Raw genomic sequence first — 12,280 nt, 5'->3', positions numbered from 1 at the left:
ATAAATGTATCGTGTTTAGAATGATATGTCATGTGATGGTGGCAGAATGCTTGTTGAGTCCGGCGCTTGGTTTCGTAGTTCTTTTCCTTAAAATATAATTTATATAACGATAAAAACCAAATTTATCACGTCCGGGTGTCGTGGTGTAGTTGGTTATCACGTCAGTCTAACACACTGAAGGTCTCCGGTTCGAGTCCGGGCGACGCCAAATGTCAAGATTGTTTTTATTTTATTTTAACAAGCTTTTGTATTGCAGTGTGCTACTGGTTACACTGGATTGTCAGTAGGCTTCTCTTCCAAAAGAGTCACCGTATCAAATTGATGGCATTCACAGTATTATTAAGCCTTTGATCTCTCTCCTCTCCGTTATGCATACTTGCACAATTGGTGGAGTTGGGAAAGACAGTACTCCAATACCTTCGATCATATGCGTGGCCTGTGAGGTGTGTCTTTATGGTTGTCGTGAGTTTGTTATTAGACACCATAATATCTGAATGCTCGGCTACATGGAATTGTTGATAATATGATGCGCAACAGGCAGCAAGTACACTTGCAAACACTTCCCCTACGATACTACGATAGATTCCTACATATTGCACCTACATAGTTGTACTCTATAACCGTTGCCGATAACATTTTCTTTTGCCAATGATTAATACTTGCAGGTAGTTTCAGCTACTGGTAATCGAATGCCCCTAAATGTTTTCTTACATCTGTAATAACTTGAAAGAATAATTAAACCACAATCATTAAAATAGAAAATGCCTTTCATAACTCTAAGAACAAAGTAGACTGTAGGCATACTCAAATATAATTATACTGCTAAAAAACCATCTTAATTTTGAAAGCAAGCAAATAGATTGCCTGTTGCACAAGTTCTTGCACAAGGATATCGGTATCAGAGTCCCATTCAGTCTAAGCATAGTAATTCAAGTAAAATTATTTGCAGAAAAAAAGCTCGATACATACTTCGACACAGCTTCACGTGAATGTAGCAAACATGTTTCTGCAACTGCATTTACAAAGATTTTGCCCACATACACAACCGCGCCTCATGCAGACAAACTTTGAAGGCTTTCGTTTGCATAGGCCGTATATAAATAACTGAATCAAAAATAACAAAATAACATCTCAACTGTTCATCATTGGCTATATATATATTTATCTACGGTATAGTTTTCTGATAACAATATCACTAGTTAAATAAAGGTAATTAAAATTATTTAACTTTTTCTTGATAGGGGATATGACACATGGGTGATTGAATGCCATGTCATCATCCAACACAACATCAACTCGAACATCTTCTCATATCGACACGTTGGCTGACCATCCCAGCAGATTAATCCAACACTTAATTGCACTAACCGTATCGCCCGACAGTTCAGCTGACTCTTCACCTCCAAGTAAGATGACACCACGCAACTGCCATGCCAAGTGAATTAAATCCTCCAATCTATTACCAAAAGTGACTATATGTCTTAAGTACGTCATTTGAGATCTATTAGCATGCTCGCTCATTTTTTGAATCCTCCAACCCTTTACCGACTTAAGCAGAAAAGCCTTTGTTGAACACACCCTCGATCCAATTTTGTAGGAAGCCCAACCAAACTCAGTTGCTTCCTGACATCGAGACTTATGCTGAACCCAGATCTAATATTGAACCTAGGTTGACTCTAAATCCTCAACATGTCAAACAAAATCTACTGTCACACTTCTGTTGTGAACATTTTATAGATCTATTATGTTTTCCTCACGCAACTAACTTTATATGTCTCAGCTAAATCAGGACATTCCTACTGTTTTAGATTATTTATTCTCGTCTTATTCATAGGTAAGCCTCATTTACTTGATTCATTCATTTTGCACATGGTAATTTTTAAAATGTTATAACTTCAGCTAACATTATTGGACAAATTACAGTTACTTCAACATCGCATGCTAATTAATGAAATAACAAAACACCAACTTGCCACAATTTGGTTTGAGAACTTAGATCAACCTTCAGCTGTTCAGCATTCCTAGCTGAAGCATTAACTTTCATGCTTGGAGGAGAGTTTCCATGTCATCTTAACTTTTTTTTTTACACATTACATCAGCCGCCCTAAGGTTATTCGAAGCTAATTCAAGCTATGAAGCCACCAAAGTGTCTGAATTAAACATCTTTCTATCAACATCAAATTAATTTTCATATTTAAAACGTAAACCTACCAAAAAGTAAAAATTGACTGGTTTAATTTGATGCATCAAGAATCATATGGTCCAAACTTTAGTCTAAATTAATAACAACAGTCCGTTTAGCTCAATAAACAATCAAGTTTATTCTCTAACTTTTAATGTGAGATAAAATCTACATCCATGAAGTCTTTTTCTATTTGGATTATCCTGACTCGATTAGCAAACACATTAATTAATTTGATGCGACTAGAACCACGTAATCCAAAATGTATAAATTGAAGTTAGTAATAATGAATTCATCTAAGGTCCAGAAAATAAAGCAGTGAAGAAGGACTTGAAAGATTATGGAAGCAAACAGTAACAAAGGACAAGATTGCCATACTGTAGCTATTTGCATATGTATCATAGAAACATTAGCTGACAGAAATGTAGCAATTATATAAGAAATAAGAAGCAAGAAGCATACCAAAGTTGCTGAAAGAACCAACATAACATCATCTGAAAGAAAAAATGGTTTGGTCTACCCATATAACTCCCGAAACTATCAAAGGATATTAGTTTGTAGACACCACCAAAACGATTATAGAGAACAACCAACATATTGAGTTGAGCAGCAAACCAGAACTATAAACACTCCTTCAAGAACCAACTAACAAGAAGCAATTTCCCATTGCAGATTCCAGTAATATGTACTTAGTTGGCCCGGCCTCTAATGACATCAAGTCCCATCTCAGTAGGATCAGTTGCTTGCAATTCCACCTGGATCCCATCCAATTCTCTCTTGAATCTGTCTTTTGAGCTGGCATAAAGCATCTTGCTTCTCACTCTAGAAGTGTCGGGTGACCTACAGCAAAGAAACAAGCAGTGCCTCGCATCTACAAGCAGAGTGTAAATTTGGATGTGGTGGAGAACAAAATGAAAGGGAATAAATACCATGCGATGAAGAAGATCTTGCTTTTCTGGCAATTCTCCTCAGTGACGAAATCAAAGTCGAAGACGGCGTATCTGCATTCGTTGGTAGGAAGGCTAGCAGCAAAGTCGTCGTAGCCCAGAGTGGGCTCGCCGACCTTCTCCACAATAACCTGCTTCAGCTTCTCGTCAATCTTGAATACTATGAAGCGGTAAGTCCGTTTTGCCTTCAGTTCCAAGAACTTCAGCTTGCAATCATCGTTCACAGCCATCCCTGACGCTGCATTCGCCTGCCACCATTGGTAGAAAGCATGAAGACTCCCATCGAGCGATGATAGATCCAAAAACGTAGAAACTAAATAGAAGAGGATGCCGCTGGATCTCGATCAAATCCATTATTGTCTGTGATGATCTTTTTCAAGGAGTTCGTGATAGATCTGTCTGACCATAAACGTCAGATCACAGCGTGTTGTACAGATCAGAGATTTATAAACCGTACCACTTTGAATGCAGAAATATTTTACTGAAAACTAGCTAGTTACAGAAACAAAGAGCGATCAGTCGATGTAACGATTACGATCTCACATCAAACCAGATCTAAACACTAACAATACCAAATACTACTCATACATGCTACCAGATCGATCAGACTAAATGACCAGGATCGAAGTACCGTGGAAGATGGGATTCTCCGCATCTAAGAAACAGATGTAAGGGCGAAGTGAAGGGTGGGAGTCGTACCATTTCCGCAGATTGGCGAAAAAAGTGGGAGAGATTAGGCACCGATTGGGCCTCTGGAGGGAATCTAGGGCTCCTGGAGAGGACTTGGACGAGGAATGGAAGGCTTCGAGATCGGAGGCGGAGGGGGCGGGACGGCGATAGCAAGGAATTGGGAAAGCAAATGGCGGGTGCTGTTGGGAAGAAATACTGTGGTGGCGGTGATCGCTCGCCGCAGCACGTCGTCTTACGCGAAGATTCGCGCCACCTGTCGCGGTCGCCGCACGACGCACGTAGTCCTCTGACGCGGAAATTCGTGCTGACGAATAAACAATCTGGCAAGCAACGAGTAAAGCCGCTGAGCGTCGCGAATGTAGGATCGAATTTGATAACGAACGAGACGATGCGGTGCGCTTAAATCCGAGCCCTCTGAATTTTAGATTTTGACGATCATGATGAACCATGCAAAATAGCATATCTAGTTCACGATCTCCAATATCATATATGATTAAATTTATAGTTAGACAGACTTATAATTCTGATTGTTAGACTTAAAAATATTTAGATTAAAAAAATATATTAAAATTTTATAATTAAGAAAATAAAATATCTAGATCCACCTATCTTAATACCATCGATTTTTTTAATAAAAATAATAAAATAATAATAATTTTAATATTCCAATTAATGATAATAGATAAAATTGGTTACGAACGATGACGCCACTAAGGACCACGAGTGACTAATGTAGACGAAGAGAGCAAGATGATGATCGCTTGGCAACTACGGCGATACTAGCACAAATGCAGAGTAGCAAGAAAAGGATCACTCATTACGTCAACGTTAGTTATCGAACAACAACGAAAGGACCGCTTGGCCTCTACATCGATACTGATACACATATAAAGCGACACTGCTCTGTATCTGCAACAAAGTCGACATAATGAGCGACCCTTTCATCACTCTATATCTGCGTTGACATAATTGTCGAGTGACAAAAGGATTACTCAACATTCGCATCGACGACCCTTTCATCGCTCGACAACTGCATCAACATCAATGCAGATGTAGAACGACGAAAGGATCGCTCGACAATTAGATCAATACTGACGTAAATGCAAAATAATGAAAGGACCGCTCAACAACTACATTGGCATCGACATAGATGCAAAGCGATGCTTATATCACGTCACTACTCTCCACCATCCATAGGAACCACTTGTGACCCCCAACGAGACTGTTGTCTACCACTACCGACGCCATCCATAATCACCAACTAGATTGTTAAAATTATTCTTTTTATCTATTATTTTTATATTTCTATTGATAAAATCAATGACATCAAAATAAATAAATATAGATGTTTCACTTTCATGGATAATCTATAATTAGCTATTACATTGCTCATATCAAGAGTGCAAATAAGTTTCTAATTCAGAGATGTAGCCAAAAGAAAAAAAAACGTTAGCAAAAGGAATTTTAGTGAACTTAGTTAACCTTAACGCAAAACTTGAGAAAATGGAAATGAAAAGTAGTAATATTCCTATGTAAAAAAGAATACATCACTTATAACACTTTCTAGTGACATAAGCAGAAAACAAGCACCATAAGGAACCATTTCCATCCAATCTCAGGAAAGCGCAGTAGGATGTTAGCTATTCATGCCAATATCTTAAAAAGAACTGAAATCTAAAGCAAACGTCTCACACTGAAATCATACAAGATGGCCGATGTCACCAATAATGTAGCATTTAGAGTCAACTAAGCCAGTTTTGTATTTACCAAAGGACTATCTTTTTAAGAATCAAACAAGTTGTCAACTGAACAATCGCACTGGAACTTATTCAAGAAATAAAAATGTACAAGAAGCTCTGGAAGAAACATCCGAAACAACTTTCCTGGTGTTAATTAATGTCTTTGAAAAATTCTTCCTGGGCACTTCTAGACCATAAAAAAGCATAGAAATGACAAATTCAATATTATAGCCAACCAAATCATGACTGTTTATAAGCGACAATGTACCTTAACTAAACAATATTAAGTAAATTTCCACATGGTATTATAGCCATAAAGACATGCATAACTGCATGGTGGGGCATAAGCTTTCCCTTTTCCAGAAATCTTTCAAGCACAAAAAATCCTCAAAATAAGCATCAGGCTATGAATATCCAAGCATCCACATGTCAAGTGGTGTAAATGTCACGTTTGCTCACTGAAAAATATATTAGGAAAGCAAGACTGTTTTGCAATAAAATTTATCAATTTACACTCAAATTATAGAACACCAAAAATTTGAGTAAGAAGAGGACATTTAAATATCACCATTCCGATTCAACTCTCATTTTTCATTTCTGTTAATTGCCTATCTATGGCGCATCTGCTGCGAAGACTCTTGTTTGTTAAAAGGCAAGTCAGTCATACTTACAGAATAAATGATGTAAATACATATGACTCGTTCATGCAAGGTGAAGCATAAATCATGTTATTTAGACTAAATATAACCAAAATATCCATTTCAGGTACATCTACTGGATTGATATTTAGATGGATATTTGAGATAACACTAAACTTTCAATCTTTGAGTGGCATTAACATAGTCAACACTCACAATTTCCATCGTCATTATCTTCGTGATTTCTCCCCTCCTGGTTCATAGCCTAACAAAGTATTTTTCATAAGTTGATTGGAACCTTGTCACATAACCAAGAAAAAGTCCGTATTTTGAATAACTTGTCCACCCAAACATCATAATGCTTATTATAACAATCATAGAAACATCAACGAGATAAAAATAAATAAACATAACCAAACAAGTTGTTCAATAGGTCTGAATAACTACGGTACTAATCTTCAAACATAATTTGCAAGCATACTTAACAGATAGATAGAAAATTTTCCCACGCCCCCAACCACTAATCGATGATAATGCATAGAAATTTAACACCATCACTAATAAGTTCATTATATTAAAAAGAAACAATAACAAGGAGCATTATTACCATTAGAAAAAAAAAGTCAGTTTGGCAGCCACCATTTTGATACAATTTAGAAATAAATTACAATTTCATGGACAGCATAGGACAATATTGAGAAAATTAAAACGAATATCCACTTTAAATTTATCAGTTAAGCACAATTTTGTAAAATATGTCTGATAACAAACCAAGCATATGAAAATTTAAAACCTAGAATGTAAAATTCATGCCTCGGAGAATATTTTGCATCGTGACTATACATTTTCTACTCCAGATCATTTTATTGAAGACCAGAGGCAATCCAGAAATAGAATCAGTTTGTCGGATTGCCATCACAGCCACACAAATATATTTCATTTTAATGAACTGTGGTCGGTCAGATAGATCTTCAAGCCCATCTACAAACAATTACCTTGTCGCTGATCCATCTTTCAGGGAGTTCCTGTGAAGAACCCTTCCTGCCCCATTTCCGATCGAGTCTTTTGAGTCCTGGATCAAATCTCTTAGCCCCGAGTTCCCACCTACCTTAATCCTGGCAATGTCCTCACCATCCTCGTCCGCATCATCATCATCCTGTTTTCTGCCCTTTTTCTTCTTCTTCTCTGGCAGCTTCTGGAAGTAATTCCCATAAATATACTCGGCCGAGTACCCATTCTCCTCATCGAAGAGCATGATGTGGCCATGCCACTCCCACACCCGGTACTCGGACCCGACCTCCTCGTGGACGGCGACGCAGATGTTGTGGTCCCCGATAGCCACGGACTGGCCGGAATTGGCCTTGAGGGCCTCGACGGCATCACCGGAGTGGACGATCCGAACGATCTCCTTCTCCAATTTGGCCTCCTCCTTGGCGAGCAGCCGGCGGTTCCTCGATCCATCGCCGAAGAAGGCGCCGTGCTGCCCGTCGCCGCCGTCCTCGTCGTCATCCTCCTCGTCGCCATCGGAACCTTCCGCGTCGGAGCATCGATCGCGGAGGAGGAAATCGTCGAGGCTGTGGGAGAGGAAGGAGTTGGTGTCGAGGTACGGCGGACGAAGATGGAGGCGGGACATGAGGGTTTGGAGGAGAAGCTGGTCGGTGGAGGAGCAACCGGCGACTGCGGAGGCTGAGGCGGCGGCGTCGTTGCTGGGGTTGGAAGCCATCAGGATTCGATGAGTCGATTTGGAGCGCGATCTTTCTTGGGAGAGGGCGAGACGACTAGGGTTTTGAGAACAAGGTTTGTTTCACTCTTATATGCTGGGGAGGGGAGGGGCAAAAGAGAGAAAGATCCCATGAGACACGTGCATATCACGTGAGTCATTATGTGACCTGGGTGTCTGACGGCCGATATGGTTCCGTTCCGTTATGTTCTAACCGTTGTTCTTGCCGATGTTTCCGTGACGTTCCCACCCACCCCCTCTCTCTCTCTCAAACCACGTGATCTGCGTCCATATGCACTTTGACAATCGTGCACACATATGATTGGGCACCATCAATATCCACGCGTATCGTCGTAATTTTATATTTCTTTATCAACCAGGTTGCAATATTAATTTTATTTTTTCAAGATTTATAAGAAACCCATCGATGAATCTCTCCCTATATATATATATATATATTTTTTTTATTTATTCAGTGTTCTCCTGCTTTCTCTAAAACTGGAACAACGAAGATAGAACAAACGAGGCAAAATAAATTGCATGCCTCTCTAAGCAAAGTGATCTCAAAGTCGCTGACTGATTCCAGAGGTTGACAAGTGCCAAAGATTCGACGTTGCCCTACGCAGACGGACGGCAATCACCTCGTCGCCGGAATCAGCGACGAAATCATGCGCTCAAAGACAAGCCAGCTGTTGCCGCTGCTCAGTAGGCCATTGCCGGGCGATTCAGAGGAAGCGCTCGATGTCGATCCGGAGACGTAGACGATCTCCATGCGAGGAGGCGGGTGGGAACTGAGAATGACCAGAAGTGGAGGGGAAGGAATGGAGGCATTAGTTGGTGGAAGCAGCTCATGTAGTGAAAGATGGAATAGGATCTACTTGGCATATGCTTCTGGGCATAGTGTCTTTGGCCACTTCTTTTTCCTCTCTTCTTTTATTTGCTAACACGGCAATCTACCTAATATTTCTCCTGCGTTTTTTATTGTATTCATTACTTGTCACAAGTTTTTCCATCGGCGGTGTCGTCAAATCTGGACTTTCTCCTGTACATGGAAACACCATGATCTCGTCGTATACTGACCTGCATCATGCAGTAATGCCTTGCTACCTGGATCAGCATTTGTTCTTGAAAGTGGAAATGATGTGGAAACTGCTCATGAAGAAGTCAGATCACGTCTCCTGATGCTCGATTACTGTCACCTACTTCCACCGAGGGTTAGCAAATGCTGGACACTCAGAATATTTTAATCACCTGCAGGTGTAGCTATGATCCCTATTGCTTCTTCAAGACAGCAATTCCATTGAGAACCAGGCAACAGCTTTGCCAACTCAAATCCAGATGCTGTTACCAAGAAAAAGAAGAATAAATCAGCGAAAGTTCTGCTGTTTCAGTATCCTAATATTCCTTCTTTTTCTCTTTTGAAGGAGAACTGTCCTGAAGTTTCACGTCAACAAGCAGAAAAGAATGCTGAATTAATGCTGCGATGGATCGCATAGGAGCATTCAGGCCAGGCCTGATGATGCCGACGCATGTAAACCCAATGGTCCATCAACAAGCCTTACCCATTCCCAATCTTTATCTGTATAGAGACATGGGCAACATCGATTAATCTTTATATACGTGAAACATGGTGCTCATTGAGAAGTTCTACATAATGAGGTCGCAAAAGAGACAAGATCAGAACATAATCTCGTGTTCTCGTTCTCTTGCTTCTCTTTATCTTTTATCCTTTTTGAACAACCATGCTTAATAGGCTTCGTATCGTCTCGGAAAGCTTTCTCTGCATCTCACCGAGAGAGAGAGAGAGAGAGAGAGAGAGAGAGTCTATATCCCATCAAGCACCTTAATGTTTATGGAAGCACTGCTTCGAAGCACCTTAATACTTTTAGAGGTAGTTTGGTTTTTCTTCTGGTTTATGGAAGCACTGCTCCTAAGCACCTTAATGTTCTTTATATTATGCCATACTGATTTATCTGGAGAATAAATTGCTTTAGCTTAGTGTAGAAAGCAACTATTTCTACCTTCTCCACCAAGAAAGTACTTCTTGACATCTTTTTTGAAGAGCAGAATCAGAATCAGCTATCAAACAAAAAAATTAATCTAAATATTAATTTCTCCATAAATGTGCTCATCTGCTTTGGTGGAAGAAGACCAATACCCATCAAATGTTCATGCATACCTCCATTAGAATACGTGTGACCTTAATCTTCCAACCTGACGTTCTTTAAACAGAACCATGTTAGGGTTTAAGTGAGTCAGTCCTGCAGAGCTACCGTAGCTGAAATCTCAGGGTCCACTACTTCATGCCTCGACCCCAGCAAACCCGCCATGAATCCCGATGGAGACGGCTGAAGAAATCGGAACCCTCCACCATCTTGATCCACAAAACTGAGCTACTGTGGAATCGCCTGAAACCAAACTCCCCACCAGATTTGCCATGGCCATGATGGCCTTTGACACTGTGCTGAGCGCGACAGTGCATAGTGAGCAACCTGCCTCACCAACAACAAAGCCGACAAACTTGCTACAGTGTTCCTCCTTTTCCTTATAATGCAGATAAAGGATCTGCTACCTCAGATATGTCGACATGCTGCTGCCCACATATTGGTTGCCTCCACGTCAAGTTGGCTTAGCTTTTCTTCTTCGGTGACTCTTGCACTTCCATGGAGTTCATTCCTGTCAAATCCAGGCGGCGTAGCCCTGTGTTTCTTTCCCAAGCAACCTTCTCAGCCCAAGAACATGAAGTCGTGGCTCACAGAGAACCACCAGATCTCGTGGCTTTGCACTTGGAATCTGCATCGTTGTGCAACACATACACCACTGACATCGACGCTTCCTTTTCCATCCATTGGCCATATCTTAAACTGTGCCCAAAACAACCGCCACAAGTTGATACCCTATCCAGCTCGCATGCGTGTCCAATGAGATCGAGTTCTTAAGCTGTGTGTGTCCACGAGGTCACGAACATGCGTCTCCCCGGACGCGCATGCAAAGCTGAAGATACTTCGCAATACCGACAGCGATCAGAAACAGAAGCATGAGTGGCCAAGTTGCCATTTTGCCACAGTAAATTAGAAGCCCAAGAAGATTCAACATAGTCTTTCACATCCCTTCTTCTTATCCGAATAGACAGCTTATTCTTGGTTTCATATCTACAGCCTCTTACAGTGTGTAATGATTGCATAAGGAAATATGCTGATAGATACATCTGTTTGAATGGAGGATAGTTGACCTACAGATACACAGTTCAAGTTAGTACAATTTGTACTGGCTCACGTGTTGTGTTAGTAGAATTGTACTGGTTAATGTGTTAATGTAGCACTAACTCAGATTAAACAAACGTACTTTATCCTAAAAGGAGCATTTGGCAAAAAGGAGGAAAGCTTAACATTACAGGTCTTTAGAAAAGAGGTCATTCTTTATCATTTGAGATGAGCCAACTCATTAAGAAGGGAATAGATAGGCAGGTCGTCCTACTAAGTTAGGCAATCCCAGGAACATGGAGGTCAGACTACGAAGCAACTCAACTATTCTGACCAGTGTATGGGTGATGCTTGTTGTCTCAACTTAACCTAAAAAGCTTAGTTGCGTCATTTCACATATGATGTTAGATTAATACAGAAAAATCACATATGTTCTCTTAATTTCATATTAATAATGGTCTGGGAATAGTGCATACAACCATATTAGATCAACATAAGAAACCAACAAGAATATGTTGACAGAACAATAGAGAAGAAGTTCTAAGAGAGTCACTCTTAATCTCCAAACCACCCCTGAGAGGCATTCATAAATTCTTCTAAGCTAAATCCTATTTATATGTAGACTAGTTTTTTTGATTGAGTAGGACTAGGATTAGAGTAGGACTAAGAAAAGTTTTCCTATCCAAATTTGGAACAACAAATAAACTTAATGCCTGTTTCAGGATCTAATCCAAAAAGAACATTAAGATATTATTTGTAATAGCAACTCATCTTCCCTGAATGATATAGAGCTTCAATATGCAGTAAGAGCCATGGAGTGCACTCAAACATAGCATCAGCTCAATCGAGTGAGACGCATGATCGCCATGAGCACAAAGATTCTCAATCATATTTGTGCTTGGAAAGAAAGTTTCTGCCTTACTTTCTTTACAATCAATAAAGAGGCAATCTTATCATTATCATATGATGCTAAGACTCGGACAAAGCATGGACTCCTTCGAATATAAGATTTGGAGACCCTTATAAACCTGGAAGACTGTATCTACTAATTGAATTCTGTCCTTTAACCTCTTGTGCTTTGTAGGACCTCAAAAACACTTGTGACATCACTTGACACAGCAAAGGGCTGCCTATAAATAAGAGGGTAGCGCAGCAAAGGCT

The 12,280-nt window shown here is 40.1% G+C and overlaps 2 protein-coding genes and 1 non-coding gene across 3 annotated transcripts; 1 reads left to right on the top strand and 2 right to left on the bottom strand.

The window, feature by feature from the left end:
* Positions 1-134: 134 nt before the first annotated feature.
* On the top strand, positions 135-208 carry TRNAV-AAC (transfer RNA valine (anticodon AAC)). Its single transcript has one exon. It is a non-coding gene; the product is annotated as a tRNA-Val (tRNA).
* A 2,388-nt stretch (positions 209-2,596) lies between these two features.
* Positions 2,597-4,087, bottom strand: LOC135605968 (actin-depolymerizing factor 7). Its single transcript, XM_065096623.1, has 3 exons — positions 3,829-4,087; positions 3,112-3,377; positions 2,597-3,022 (listed from the first exon to the last, which is right to left on the bottom strand). The coding sequence occupies exons 1-3, from the start codon at positions 3,829-3,831 to the stop codon at positions 2,872-2,874; spliced, it is 420 nt and encodes a 139-aa protein (XP_064952695.1). The 5' UTR covers positions 3,832-4,087; the 3' UTR covers positions 2,597-2,871.
* A 2,803-nt stretch (positions 4,088-6,890) lies between these two features.
* On the bottom strand, positions 6,891-7,997 carry LOC135605967 (uncharacterized). The gene has a single exon (XM_065096622.1). The coding sequence runs from the start codon at positions 7,917-7,919 to the stop codon at positions 7,188-7,190; it is 732 nt and encodes a 243-aa protein (XP_064952694.1). The 5' UTR covers positions 7,920-7,997; the 3' UTR covers positions 6,891-7,187.
* Between the last annotated feature and the right edge of the window lie 4,283 nt (positions 7,998-12,280).

The sequence above is a fragment of the Musa acuminata genome, chromosome BXJ2-2 (genome assembly GCF_036884655.1).
Source record: "Musa acuminata AAA Group cultivar baxijiao chromosome BXJ2-2, Cavendish_Baxijiao_AAA, whole genome shotgun sequence".
NCBI classification, from domain to species: Eukaryota; Viridiplantae; Streptophyta; class Magnoliopsida; order Zingiberales; family Musaceae; genus Musa; species Musa acuminata.
This window is presented reverse-complemented; position numbering and strand designations above follow the sequence as displayed.